Source organism: Lineus longissimus, chromosome 9, assembly GCF_910592395.1.
Source record: "Lineus longissimus chromosome 9, tnLinLong1.2, whole genome shotgun sequence".
Lineage (NCBI taxonomy): Eukaryota > Metazoa > Nemertea > Pilidiophora > Heteronemertea > Lineidae > Lineus > Lineus longissimus.
In genome coordinates, this window is record NC_088316.1 from 6015745 (window position 1) to 6030413 (window position 14669).

General features: G+C 41.0%; 1 protein-coding gene across 2 annotated transcripts; it reads left to right on the plus strand.

Moving 5' to 3' along the window:
- The first annotated feature begins 157 nt into the window (after positions 1-157).
- LOC135493559 (sodium- and chloride-dependent creatine transporter 1-like) lies at positions 158-13492 on the plus strand. Of its 2 annotated transcripts, none has more exons than XM_064780965.1 (12): positions 158-173; positions 2617-2861; positions 3468-3599; positions 5092-5308; positions 6457-6589; positions 6874-7112; positions 8078-8202; positions 8444-8694; positions 8952-9051; positions 10240-10340; positions 10940-11119; positions 11856-13492. In XM_064780965.1, the coding sequence occupies exons 2-12, from the start codon at positions 2675-2677 to the stop codon at positions 12006-12008; spliced, it is 1818 nt and encodes a 605-aa protein (XP_064637035.1). In that variant the 5' UTR covers positions 158-173; positions 2617-2674; the 3' UTR covers positions 12009-13492. The 2 variants fall into 2 exon arrangements, with proteins under 2 accessions (XP_064637035.1, XP_064637034.1); XM_064780964.1 differs by lacking the exon at positions 158-173 and adding an exon at positions 254-334.
- The last annotated feature ends 1177 nt before the right edge of the window (positions 13493-14669 follow it).

A 14669-nucleotide genomic window follows, 5' to 3' on the forward strand; every position in this document is an offset into this window, starting at 1 on the left:
AGGCCGAGTATATGCAAAGAGAGTGTTCGACAGTGTATGAAGTACAATGTAGCCAAATGGATCCGGAGCCATTGGAAAACAACCTGGACTTATTGGAAAATACCTGGAATGCCTAACATTCAGATCATGTCGAAAACCGACCAGTACACGGTAAACAGTCAGGATGAATGGAAGTAAGATATACCCGAGGATTCTGTGCGTTTTAGATGTCTTTCTGTCGACTTTTTGTGCTGTAGACGCGGGGGATAATGACAAGAAAAGGATGGTATACGGTGAATGCCGTCACGACTAGGGTGAAACATCGCAAACGCCGGTCTATCATGCGATGCAAAATGTAAGCTGATGTTTCTCAGACGCAAGTCTCACACGGTATGCGTTTCTTCTTGCAGATTACAATTGGTGTTCCGGCAAGAAGTGTTCCTTGATTGCAACGACTTTTTTTTACTCGATCGTGTCATTTTTTTCGTTTTCCACTTATTTTGATCTTGATTTGCAAAGGATCAGTATAATTGTGAATGAATTTACCCCCTTTGAACCACAAATACATGTAGGCCTATATATTTTCATTTAAAAGATATTTTTGCGGTGTGAACCCAACTGGGCAGATGTCATGTTTTCATCGACTGTTCATGTAACGTGTAGGCTGTGACATATCATTCTGTAGACCAAGATACAGTATAAAATTAAGTGTGGTATAAGGCCTAATACGGGCGCCAAATTCACGTCTCTGTCAGTCTCAGTTCATTTTAATCTGAACTCAAGAGTAACAGTATTTGGGGGGGGGGGGGGTATTATTCTGGGACCTCCGATTTAGCAGTAAAATCGGCTTTTGCGAAATGGAGTGAGATGGGGAGTTGTACGACAAAAAAATCAACCCTAATGTGAAGGAGCTGACTTACTTTCAAAAAGTAGGCCTTCCAATACCACTTGAACTACTGAACTCTTAAACATGCCTTGTTGCAGATTCTGTGTAGTTTTATTTAATCATACATGTAATTAGTATTATCATACCTCATTAGTATCTGGGCCAATCACGTCGCGTCATTCGCCGTATTAAACGTACCTTGCGATAATTTTTACTATTCTATGGCATTATTCTACTGATGACGTCATCGATGACGCGTTATTGCACCGTCCAGGTGCCGACTCGACTCAAATTATAATGCACCGTACTTATTAAAACGGGCATGAGGCATGATAAAATAAATATTGCACGTCAACCCATAGAATATTCTTGAATCTGGGGTAGGTAGCCGAGGTAATTAAAGCAGCTCCGTTTCGCAGAGTAACTGTTCCCCGCAATATTGTATACCGCCAAATATTTGCGCCTCCCTATTGATACACCTCTCTATTTTGCGCTTCGCGAAAGTTTCTCAAAAGTGAAAGTATTTTCACGATTTTAATTTTGAAATGTCTGTGAAAATATTTTTCCAATAAAAAATACATAATTCGCAATTTTTTTTCGCAAATCGAAGGAATTTGCGAAATCCGCTAAAACAAGGCAAGATCAAAAGATACGGGAAAGATTCTAAAGTTACACTGGTTTTTTTGGGTCAAAGTAAAAAAACATTGAAATAGTGAAAATAGGCCCATGGATTATCGTTATCTGATAACCTCGGGTTTAAAGCCATTTTAATCGTGTATTTACGTTTTGTATATATGGAAATGAGGTCATACTATCTCCAAATCGCCGTAAGCAAAGACTATGTGATAATTTGTTGGTCATTGCATGCATACAAGTCTAGATATAACAATACTACATATCACGTACACTAGATTTCAATGACACGAATGAAATTTGCTTATAAAAGAAACAGTCGACAGCATTTTTTGAAATAGGTAGGTAATTATGTCGTAAGATCTTGGAAGGGGATGGTTTTGTACAAAAATTGACTATTTCAGTTTCGTCCGGAGTCAAAATCAATTCAAAGTTAGTCGGTCACGAGACTTTGTCTACTTTTTGGGATTCTCCCAACATGCCCCACCGAGCTTTGTTTTTTTAATGTGTAACTTGTCCGAGAGTATGAAAAACAGTATAGTTGAATATCGGTATGAAACTCTGTTGGTAACTTGATTTCTTTGAAAGTGTCAACAGTGATCCTGTTTTATGGTGTATTGGGTGGACGTGTGACGTACTTCTGATGGAGACACGGTTCTTTTCAGGATCAAATTCTGATCGGTTCCAAACTGATTGTCAATTTTTGAAAAATGCTCAAAAAATATTTTTCTGCCAGAATCTGCTTTCGCTGCAACTTCCATGACGTCTTATATCAAGTAATTAACGTATGATCACATCATTTGTTAAGGATTACTTAACTACATCCGAACGATCTAGGGGGTAAATGAATGGTGAACTTCCACTACGAGTAATTTTTGTCTTGTTGGAAAAACATATCGCGTTTGGATTGGCAGGTCTTTTATATCTTGCTTTTGATAGTCCTCAACCGAATTTTCATAAAACAAACAGTGAAATATGTAGGCCAGGCGACACATGAATAAATTATTCAAACACTGCAATTCGTTGAATAACTGAGGAATTTCAAGATAACTCTAGCGTTGAGAGAGTTCATTACTCTCTAGACTAATAGAATGGTGCACTGTTCCAAAATATTTCAGGGGTAGAACGAAGGATTACCCTGCTCAAACTGCCAAGCTGAACTTGACAGACTACTACATGGAGAAAGCGACACCCGAGGACGTCAGGGTGCTAGGAAAGGCCGACATCCCAGAGAAACCAGAGCAGGAACACAAACGGGAAAAATGGACGAATAAGATAGACTTCTTGCTGGCCTGTATTGGTTTCAGTGTCGGGTTAGGGAATGTCTGGAGGTTTCCTTACCTTTGCTACAAGAATGGCGGAGGTAGGTGTTCTTGTTCCATGGGGGGAGTGGGGTCATGAGGATGAAGTGGATACGTCTGGAGGTTCCCATCTCCTTGTTAACAGAGCTATGTCTCCATAATAACAGAGTAGGTTTTCCTCTTCTAATTAGGGGAGGGGGCTTGGGGATCTAATCCGATGAAGATGCGGTCCAATATGACCGACTTCTTCTTGGGCTGTTTCATTATTTGCCTTTAGGTTCTCATCGCTGCGGTGCTGAAATTTACATAAGATATGTATAAAATGAGAGTATATTATGTAGAACGTCTTGCGGTTTCTTTGATATTTTTTTTGTTACGCTAAGTATGGATGAAGATTTGCGAGTGTGGCGTGAATGAAATAGCACAATACAATCATCATAAAACTTAATTCGTTTTAGGAGGAGTGGAGGAAATTTCTTACATTTACGTATTTCACATTTACATATTTCGTACCTCGTCTTTCAAAGCGCTCTGTGTGCGACTTGTACCTTTTATGACAGACTACGTCGACGCTGGTGCATGAATCGAACAACTGGCTCCCGATCAGGCTATAGCGTATTACAATGTTGTGGAGGAACCCCTCGGAACTAATTTCTTCCTCTTTCTAGGTGCGTTTCTTCTCCCGTACCTCATATGTGCCCTAATAGGGGGCATACCACTGTTTATTTTGGAAGTTGCCCTTGGCCAATTTATGGGTATAGGCGGCGTGGGGACGTGGAGTATCTGCCCCCTGTTCAAAGGTAAGTTAGGATATTGGAACACTCTATAGTTAAAATGTAAAATGAGAATATAGGCACGAGACAGATAGGTCAGATGAAATTACACGAAGTCGCCAATAGGTGTCTCTCCTATCTCACAGTACAAGAATTGATGATTTACTTTGCATAAGACATGTTATCGAACGCAACCCAGCCCCCCAACTGTGCTCACTCACGGTATCCGATCATAAAGACAAATTATTTTATTCATACGCGACATCGCTCCTGCATAACTAATTTCTGTTGTCAAGGTGTTCACAGTTTATCTAGCAAATGGAAGGGGTGATCGACGCGTGATAACATAATACGCTGAAATCTTGCTGCCTACCTGAACAGCTGCAAAAGTAATCACCACGATACAAATAATTATGCATTAAAAAAATGAGGTATTTGATCAGATACCAATTTGACACCCTTTTTAAGGTAATCCCGGTCTTATACATTGACCTTTCGATGTATTTAAATTTCCCCCTTTCAGATAATATAAACACTGATCGTTCAATATTGCCTCTCCGGATAGCATTGACCGTTCATAATATTGCAATATTGCCAGATATGGAAACATTGATCGTCCATGGTCTCTCGAGATATCATAGTGCCACTCGAGATATAGAAACATTTACAGGCCATGGTCTCTCGAGATATCGAAACATTGATCGTTCAATTGCCTCTCGGGAGATAAAAAACATTGACACTTCAAAATTGCGGTAGTGCCACTCGAGATATAGAAACATTGATAGTCCATGGTCTCTCAAGATATAGAACATTGATCGTTCCATTGCCTCTCGGGAGATAAAAAACATTGACACTTCAAAATTGCGGTAGTGCCACTCGAGATATAGAAACATTGATAGTCCATGGTCTCTCAAGATATAGAACATTGATCGTTCCATTACCGTCGGCATATAAAAACATTGACACTTCCAAATTGCAGTAGTGCCACTCGAGATATAGAAGCATTGATCGTCTATGGTCTCTCGAGATTTAGAAACATTGTTTTTTCAATTGCCTCTCGGGATATAAAAACATTGACACTTCAAAATTGCAGTAGTGCCACTCGAGATGTAGAAACGTTGACAGTCCATGATCTCTTGAGATATAGAAACACTGTTCGTTCAATTACCTCTCGGGATATAAAAACATTGATCGTTCAATATTGCTTCTCGAGATACCGAATCCTTTCGGCAATGGATGCCGGAATGCTCATCCGATCAGGGACTCTAACTTATACTGCAGGGTGTATTGAATGTATCTGCAGAACGTTTTGTGTTTAATGTATATTCTGCTTTTCAACCGGTACGAAAAAAGCCAATTGTAAATAATCTCAACAATGTGACAATCATATTAAAAAACAGAAAATGATTTATTCAATTCAATAATGCAGACCAAAGGTTTTCAGGGTGAAGCTCATAGGATTTACTGTATCTTAAAAATATCGCCTATTTTTAGATTTTTTGTATTTTTTGTGTTTCAGGTATCGGGTTTGCCTGCGCCATCATCGTCTTCCTATTAAACTGCTACTACAATGTGATCCTCTGCTGGGCCTTCTACTACATGTTTGCCAGTTTTACCTCTGTCTTACCCTGGTCCAGTTGTGATAACCCTTGGAACACGGAGAACTGTTCAATAGCCTACAATAAAACAGCTAACGGAACTAGAAGTGGTGTGGATCCGGTTAATGAATATTGGGAGTAAGAAAATCAAATGCAAGGTTTCAATTTCGATTTCTCGATTTCCTCAAAGGTCCTTCTATCCGCCCCATTCATCTATTGCACCAAAGCGCATTTTCGTGGGCTGGGAAAATGTACCAAACTACATGCCACGGCGGTTAATCTAATTCATACACTGGTTAAGGGGCAACTATAGACAGGATAAGCGACTGTCAAACTCCAACTCCGACTATGAGTTCGAGTCCAACTCGGAACTGGGCTAGAGTGTTTAGTTCACCTAGTTTATAGCAGCGTCACTGTTCTCAGTCCGACGATTTGCAAACGTTGCACCCGTCAAAAACGTCAACTTTACAGAGTGTTCTTGCCATCAAAGGTACATCACTGGCCATTACACATGTTACAAGCGTTTCGCAGAGATCCTAGATATTCCAAAACAATTAGGAAATGTCCTAAAGCTAGGATGAGAAAAGTGAAATTTGAAGTGGGAGAGTGCTTACGAGCACTTGCAGGACTATATATGTGTTTTACGAGCGAGTACAAAATGAACATTTGGAAGATCCCGCGCAGTTGATGTGACGCAGAACGCAAAAAGGGAATCACCTCGTACTCGGATTCGGGCGGTTGCTAATCCTGTCTATTAAACTACCAGAATCCACCGTCCATCGTCCGTCGTCATCGTCAATAGGCAGGTTTCACAACCCTTACGAACGACGAAGTACGAACTACGAAGTCATCGTGCTAATTCATTTACGTGACACTTGCAATACAAGGTATACATGTACGATGAATCGGGGAAATGTTCTCAAACAATCGTCGATAATGTTCGATTACGCCATTACGCTTCGTATAATTCGGATTCCTCCGTCACGGTTGCAAACCTATCTCTTGTCATCGCCATCTTTCCTTCTCATTGTTTTCGACCTCGTCGGCTGTCGTCGTCGTCGTCATCATCATCGTTCACATCATCAGCATCATCACCATTAGTGTATCCTGCATAAGTTGATACTAACGATTTATAAGAATAGTTAATTGCATTCGTGGACTTTTCGGTCACAAAACTTAATAATTCCTATCGTAGTTCGTGAGCAGTGCGGAACCTCAGTTTCGTGTTATCATCAAAAGTCATAGCATCACAAAGCATCGTAAAGAGCGCTGTCCTTGACTTTCAGAAACCGTGTCCTTGGCATATCGGGTGGTATTGACGAGGTTGGGGAGATCAGATGGGACCTTGCTCTCTGTTTACTCCTGGCATGGATAGTGGTTTATTTCTGCATATGGAAAGGAATCAGAAGTTCAGGAAAGGTAACCAGCCATGGCAACTGGTTGAGATATGACCGCAACAACCGTCAGCCTCTTTCAAAGGATGTTGACATTAGCCGTTTATGACCTCTGACGCAAATTATCGGGTACCTCTGAATCCTGGTCTCTTTTTGGAGACTGACGAAAAAAATATTCCAAAATACGTTTATACATAACTTATTGGTGATCATCGGTAGAAAATTGTGAAACTCTTTAAGGATCGCCGTCAGTTTAACGGCAGTCTAGCCTGATCGCTAATGGTGTCTTTATCACTTTCCCTCACCCAGGTGATGTACTTTACAGCAACAACACCCTATATTCTCATGTTCACCCTTCTCATCCGAGGGACTTTGCTAGACGGGGCAGTGGACGGCATCATATACTACTTAAAGCCAGAGTGGAACAGATTGTTGGACATCGAGGTGTGGGTGGACGCGGGGACACAGATATTCTACTCGTATTCTATAGGCATCGGGACACTCACGGCGCTGGGAAGTTACAACGAATTTCATCATAATTCATATAGGTATGCTGTGATCAGTCACAGGGAAAAAAAACATATTGGAGAGATACACTTAGATTACTTTTAGTTGTTGGTAATACAATTTTCTTCACAAATAATATTGGCGAGAGTTAAAATGCCGGACAGGTTTAAGATTTAATATTTTGTGAGTTATCAGCTAGGTTTTGCAAGCTTACGTTTTACATTTACGTTTACATTTTCTTAAAAACGAAAACGAATGTAAAGTTTTCTGTCAGGTTATGTTTTGAAAAAGAATTACGATTATATTTACGTTTTCAACTATACTTCCGGAACAAATTTCACCTCCTATAGCCCCGAATTTACACATAAACAGTTAACATGTGCATTGTACAGATTCTTGTCTATATTTCCTCATCACATATCGATGTTATAACCCGTGCGAGGCCAGTAGACAGAAAATCGAATCCGTAAATTGTGCGAAAGGACTTACGCGTGTCTCACCGTTAACGCGTTGACACTGAAATTACCTGGAGCCGCTCAGTGTCATTAACAATTACGCTTTGAAAATGTAAAACGTAAAATGGGAGCCAAAACGTAAGCTTGCAAACCTGCCTATTACACAAGGATTATAGGACTCTTGTAGATTATCGGCATAAGGCTGGGTTCGCATAGTGCTAGTATTCTATACTGTATTTGGTATTCTGACCATTCGTGTATATGGTGCCCTCCGAATAGTTCAGTCATATGTGATTCGGTAATTGACACAACCTTGTTAGATTTCCACTATACCCCAGCCCTCCGTAACGTGCACCGAATACCGTATAGAGTATAGATTTATGTGAACCCAGCCTAAAGCAGATTACTAGCAGAATACAAGTATGCGCATTTACATGAACTTATCCCATCTACGTATAATTTTTGATTGGAAGTTATTTTGCAATTCCATAACAGTCCCTGAAGTTGTAATCTCTCTTGTCTTATAAACTGCGCACGTGTTTTTGTTTCAGAGATTCCATTATATTCGCCCTCACGAACAGTGGAACCAGTATCCTTGCGGGGTTCGTTATATTTTCAGTCCTCGGCTTCATGGCCAACGAACAAGGTGTTGCAATCAAAGACGTCGCGGCCTCAGGTAGGTACCCGACACGATTCAGTTAAGCGTTAAGTTTAGTTCAGTTCAGTTAAGTTTTCTAGTGCGCCATTGGGTTATTGATCAGGCGACTCGGCGTAGGTGGTTGATCGTGCGACGGCGCCCGGTCGAATATGCACCGATGCGGACGATTTTGCCTTTAGCCCTCTAAAAAGCGGTAACCAAGATGCCAGTAGCACTTCTATGGAGCGCCATTTCACGCAGTTTCTCTCCTCTATTTCAGGTCCTGGTCTTGCCTTTATAGCCTACCCAAAAGCAGTAGCACAGATGCCGGTAGCACCTCTATGGAGCGCCATATTCTTCTTCATGGTGATTCTTCTCGGCTTGGACAGTCAGTTCGTCGGCGTGGAGGGCTTCGTCACAGCCTGCGTGGATGCGTTTCCTAAACTGCTCCGAAAAGGCCACAGAAAGGAAATATTCGTGGCTTTTGTTTGCCTGATTTCATATTTTGTTGGACTATCTATGTGTACAAATGTAAGTACCTCGCACTTCAGACTATACATTTGCCCCATCCGGTTTTACTCTTTGAATGAAAATATATAGAGGCCAGGCGGACTGAGTGATGATAACACATGATCATTCAGCTGCTCAGCATTTGACACAGTGCTGTCGAACGGCTTAGCAGTAAAACGTCGCCTCCACCAGATTTCTCCATTGACAAAAGACGTTTCAAACTCATCCTTGTGTTCTCTGAAAAAGTCACAATATTAGACAACACAATTCCATTTCAGGGCGGGATGTATGTGTTCCAACTGTTTGACTACTACTCTGGAAGCAGAATTGTCCTGTTGGTAGCTTTCTTTGAGTGCCTCGTCGTAGCTTGGATATACGGTAAGGAATAAGCAGACCATCTATACTGAGTAATGCCTTTGCAAACTTGCGCGTTTTCGCCGCGATTTTCATTTTGTCCAACGAATCCTTCAGGCATTGTGCACACCAGCAATTTAATTACCGGTTATACAGCTAGCTTATTGTTCAAAATCCAATGCCTGTGGAAGTTGATGCATGTGACTCGGATACACGCTTTCCTCGTTGAACGCGACATCTCGGATATAGGCATATATTTACTAGCAAATGAAACTGTCCAACAGAAAAAATACCCCAAACTTAAGATGTCTGTCGATCGTGCCGAGGGAAAGCACTTGTAACACATTTTGGGTAATATGTGATGTTGTTCACAGAAACAAATCTGATTGCGTAATTTGAAGTCATGCGACACCAATTTACGAATACAGGTATATGCGTCCGATGGCTATTACGTAATGAGTACTTTGCATAGTTCAAGGTGCTGTCTTAAATTTAGTGAAAAGGTCGGTTGTCTCAAAAATTCATTTATCATTCCGCTATCCGATCATTGGAAGTTGAATGCAAGATATGCAACAATGACGTGTTAATGCCCTTGGATCATAGCAGCTGCCCTACTAAGACAGCATGGCTGGAAACACAATGATACACATGTCAAAGATGACAGTGCGTCATGGATGATGTACTGTACATGTGATGGGTAGACGAGCCTGAAATATCGGCGGAAAACTACCCTTAAAATTCTGAGTTCCATTCCAGAGAGACTTAATTTTGGACTTAATTTATTAGACTTGTAAGTTGCAAATTTCACACAATAACATCGACGCGACGGAGTCCACGGAAATAAGGGTTACATGTAGAACATTGTTGTGAGTGAACATTATTACGGACAATATTGAATTATCAGAAAAAAACTTGACATCAATGGGTTTTTTACCGATTACATAAAGATATATTTAAAACTACACGATACACAGTTTCTTTTGCTGTCGAGTTTACATGTAGTGAACGTTATTCTAACTCTATTGCGCATGCATTGTGTACATGGCATTGGTTTCCACGTAACATTCGTAGCGTCTCGTTTTCGTGGAAGCTGTCGTGATTTTTCGATCGAGTTATAGGTGGCGCTATCTAAAGTTGTACGTCAGTGGGCTGTGTTCGATTTGAAGAGAATTTGCATCATGCTTTGTGCTGTTTCAAACATCTTCTCTTTAGGAATTCGACGTTTCTATGACAACTTATTGATGATGTATGGCTTCCGGATAAACTATTTCATGTACGGCATGTGGACAATAGGAGCACCGCTCTTCTGCTTGGTAAGTATTGGTGTACGTGTTACACAAAAATGCGTATACTTCCGTCAATCCCAGTTCAGAACTCTTGAAACTCTGTTATTCAGGAAAAAGTTCAAATAGATCTAAAATTGACGAACATGTTTACCTTGGAAGTTTCAGATGGTGATCGACATCATCTATCTTCAGTAGTTATGAATTTGACCGCTAGGTGTAGAGGCCAAACATTGGTCCCACACGTGTCTGGAGCACCATTCGTCTCCATTAATGTTGAATGTTTGAATGACCCATCTCGTAAATCTTGCTGACTTTCTGCCCACAATGTTGCAGTTATACCTGCCAATCGATTTTATAATTGTCTTTGGCTACGTGATCTGTGATGTCCGATTGGTTGAAATCATTGGAAGATGATTCTCTACTGGCCCAAACCGTTTAAAGCTGACATGCACTGATAAACCTCTACACTGCATCATGCCAGAGTGACTACATGTAAGAATGCCCCCCGCCCCCCTCCATTCAGTTCTCCACAACTCCCCTGGGCTATCAAAGGGAAGGAGTGGGCCAGACCAAAACAACAGTAGGGAAAAAATTATCGAATTGATATTTCGTTTTTATACTTCCAGGTCATCTTTGTTCTTAGTTCCATCAGCTATTCAGAGTTGACATACGACCGTAAGGGGAGGGGTAAATACATATACCCTGACTGGGCCGTGGGGATAGGGTGGGCCATGGCCTGTGTCTCCGTCGTCTTCATCCCTATCACAATGGCCTTTCAGACAATCAAAACAGTTTGGAAAGGAAAGGTACGCATTTCAGTTTCTCTCAACCTTTCGCTTGAAATTAAAATATTTAGGCGAGAGCGCGTGAGCCAACATTGCACATTATTGGCTCTGAGAAAGTATTTGAATGACTTGTACTGTAGGAGGAAACCGGGCAACACGGTAAAGCCTATTCGCTGTCGAAGAGTCGTCCTATATATTAGATGAAATACCGGACGTGAAGAAGAAGAAAATGTCTCCTTCGACAAAGCGCGGGGCCCTTTTGTATTTTGAAGGATACTGGTATAGGGTTAGGCCACATGACCGTCAATGGATCAGATATTTAAGCCCAGAGTATAATAGAATCGTTTCTTCCCTGGGCGTTCTATCCGGAGACATTTGAAACTTCTACGACCTGGAATGTTATAGGCGCTGATGTAACTATTGCGCAACACCGACAGCCCGTATCCAGGTAACGCTTTACAGGGCATCTACACATTTATTTACACGAAGTGTTATGGTTCAGTTAATGCTTATTTTTTGCTTTATCTCTTACCATGCCAGATATTTGAACATACAGATAAACAAAGTTATGATTTTTTTTGCGGTGTTTTGTAGAAGAGACGAGACGAGACGTTGCGTGATGATTCAACTATAATATCATTGAATCTACAATGTAGGTCACGCCATGTTCACAATCATATTCCAACATTTCGAGCAGATATTAGGTCTGCTTTTTATGGTTTTATCTCCTGTCAGTTGACCTGGTGATCTTTTCCAGCCATTAAGGACGCTGATAGAACCCGAGGGTCTCCAGCCGCATCAGCTCCGACCACAGGATTACCCGCCGCATGTGGAACCACGCGTAGGACGACCTAATCCAGCCTACAGCAACAGCTCGATAAACAAAATGGAGATGAATGTGGTTTATTGAAAGATATATGAACGATCAATGACGAAATCAGCAAGTCAAGGATGACACTTTCGCCTCCGTCACGCACTGACCTTACGCCTTTTTGCCTCCAAGCGAACCGAGTAAAATCAAAATCGTATGCTTCAAACTTCGAACTGTGGAATAATTTCATTCATCCTGATCAATCGAGCAGACGCAAAATTGAGATACAGTTACTATGTGTTGAGGCAATTCAGCCTGTTTTAATGCATCTGTTTCACATACTAGTATGGGCGGTTATTTCCGCATAAATAGAGGTTGTCTCAAATAGACATTTTATGTCGTGTTATGACTCGAATAGACGTTTGGTGGCGCTCGTTTTAACGGAGACGTACCTGAAATAAACATATTGTGTCGTATCTCAAATAGACATACACTCAAATAGACGTTTGGTGGCGCTCGTATCTCAAATAAAGCGCCACCAAACGTCTATTTGAGTGTATGTCTATTTGAAAAGCGCCACCAAACGTCTATTTGAGTTATACACAAAAATCAGAAAACACGACAATATGTTTATTTGAGATACGAGCGCCACCAAACGTCTATTTGAGTGTATGTCTATTTGAAAAGCGCCACCAAACGTCTATTTGAGTTATACACACAAATCAGAAAACACGACAATATATGTTTATTTGAGATACGAGCGCCACCAAACGTCTATATGAGTGTATGTCTATTTGAAAAGCGCCACCAAACGTCTATTCGAGTCATAACACGACATAAAATGTCTATTTGAGACAACCTCTATTTATGCGGAAATAACCGCCCATATACTAGGCCTACAGTATTACACATATTACGAGAGGCCTTTTGCTCAGGCGCCCTTCAACCGGTTATAAATAGCGTCTACAGTAGCAATGGATGGTACAGAGAATTTGGGGGCGGGTTAGGAGTCCACCAGTATCGTTCTTGTAAACAACAAAGCGATGACATATCTATTCCTCATGCCACCTTTTCACATTCGTTGCGACATGACAGCAGCAGCGCTTGATTGTTATTTTGTCACATTCCGCTTCGTCACATTCCGACTATATTGTATATCTGTCAAAAAATTAGTACATAGACAAATGAACGTTAAATTGTGCAAATGGTCAGACTAGAGAACTGGAATTTACATATTTCTCACCCCTGAATATAATTAATTGTCTATTTGATATTTGCTGTATTGGCTACAAACTTCAGGCAAATGTCGAATATTTTCGATCAGGCAACACTTTCGATGAAAAGGGTAGAGTCCATTGTGCTCACCGTATAGATATTTGGTGGTAAGTATTCATGCTGGTTAGGGAAAAAAAGCTACATGTATAATAGGCCAAATCAACGTCGGTATGACATGTGATGTATCATTGCTTGGAGTACCTATTATTGAAAACAAGTAACTAATACGGCTTTCATTGATACGGAAGCATGCTAAAATACCAAACTGCTTTCGCAAAGATCGATCTGTCAATGGAGAGAGAAAGGACTTCGTTTAGAAACAATCAACAACCATTTGAGGCTTTCGCAAATTTGGGGTTGAATATGGCAAGCCGTTCGTATCAAACTCAGTTGGATTTTTATGCGCAGAAAAATTGTTATTGCCAAAATAGACTAGTTTGTCTGATTAAAATGAACAAATAACAAACGGCTTGCCATGGTTATGGAGAATTAACCTAGGGGATTTCAAAAACTAGCATAACAATTTCGTAGCCTTTTGTTCTTTTATGGGAGATTCTACATGGGAACGGCATGAGCATATTCCACCAGGGAACAAATTATTCTATTCTGCGCTCAAGTCTCTGAGTTATTGGTGGTCATAGCTTTTATTGAACCATGTACTATAATCCGTCAGAATACAATAGCGCCTGACTCGTTTTCAAGGATGACATTTCCTACTACTTCACTGGCTGTGTAGGCTTTCATTAACTGGATGTATTTTCCTCTGTCCAATATGCACGTAGCAACCAGCTGCGTTTCTGTATGGTAGTCTAGTGCTCGCTGTCCCCTGAATCAAAACAATGAACGAGGTCAGTATCATGATTGAACGATAAATGTGTACGGTACATAATTTGAAAATGCCTTAGCGAGAAAACTTTATCTACGTTGAAGCACCAAATCATAGCAAAACACCGTATGATCAGCGGTGCCTCACTGGATGATACGTCAAATAAGTGTGGTACAAAGACAGCTGATATCCATGTTATCGGCGTAGTGAATATTTACTGCGAATCGTGACACGCATCTGCGTTGAACTGGCGACCTAGATGTTCCTGCTTCTAACAACCACCCCTAAATGGTTATCCAGACATGTTTGCCACATCTTGGAAGTATCGCTTGGTCAACTTACCCATCCCCTTTCTCAATATCTTCAAATATCTGCGTCAGGGACGGTGATTTTGGCCGATTGTCCGCCATTTCTACCGTTTGATATTGTTGCCAACTACGTATCTTACGTGTGTTATGATATCATACGGGGTGTATAAGGAGCCGTGATAAGTCCCTGATCTCAGATTAATCTCCCTACTTACAAAGACTTTAACTGTGAAATTTATCGGAGGCGTCGGGGCTAATAGGTAGTGCAGAGCGATTTTCCGTCCAAAACCAATATCAGTCATGGCCGCCAGGCGACCATCTTCGATTGGCAGCCACCGAATTGGCAGCCAC

Excerpts from the sequence above, each read along its gene's own strand:
- LOC135493559 (XM_064780964.1), top strand. Across the intron at positions 8,695-8,951 it reads GACTATCTATGTGTACAAAT|GGCGGGATGTATGTGTTCCA; the intron begins GTAAGTACCTCG and ends ATTCCATTTCAG. Across the intron at positions 11,120-11,855 it reads AAACAGTTTGGAAAGGAAAG|CCATTAAGGACGCTGATAGA; the intron begins GTACGCATTTCA and ends GATCTTTTCCAG.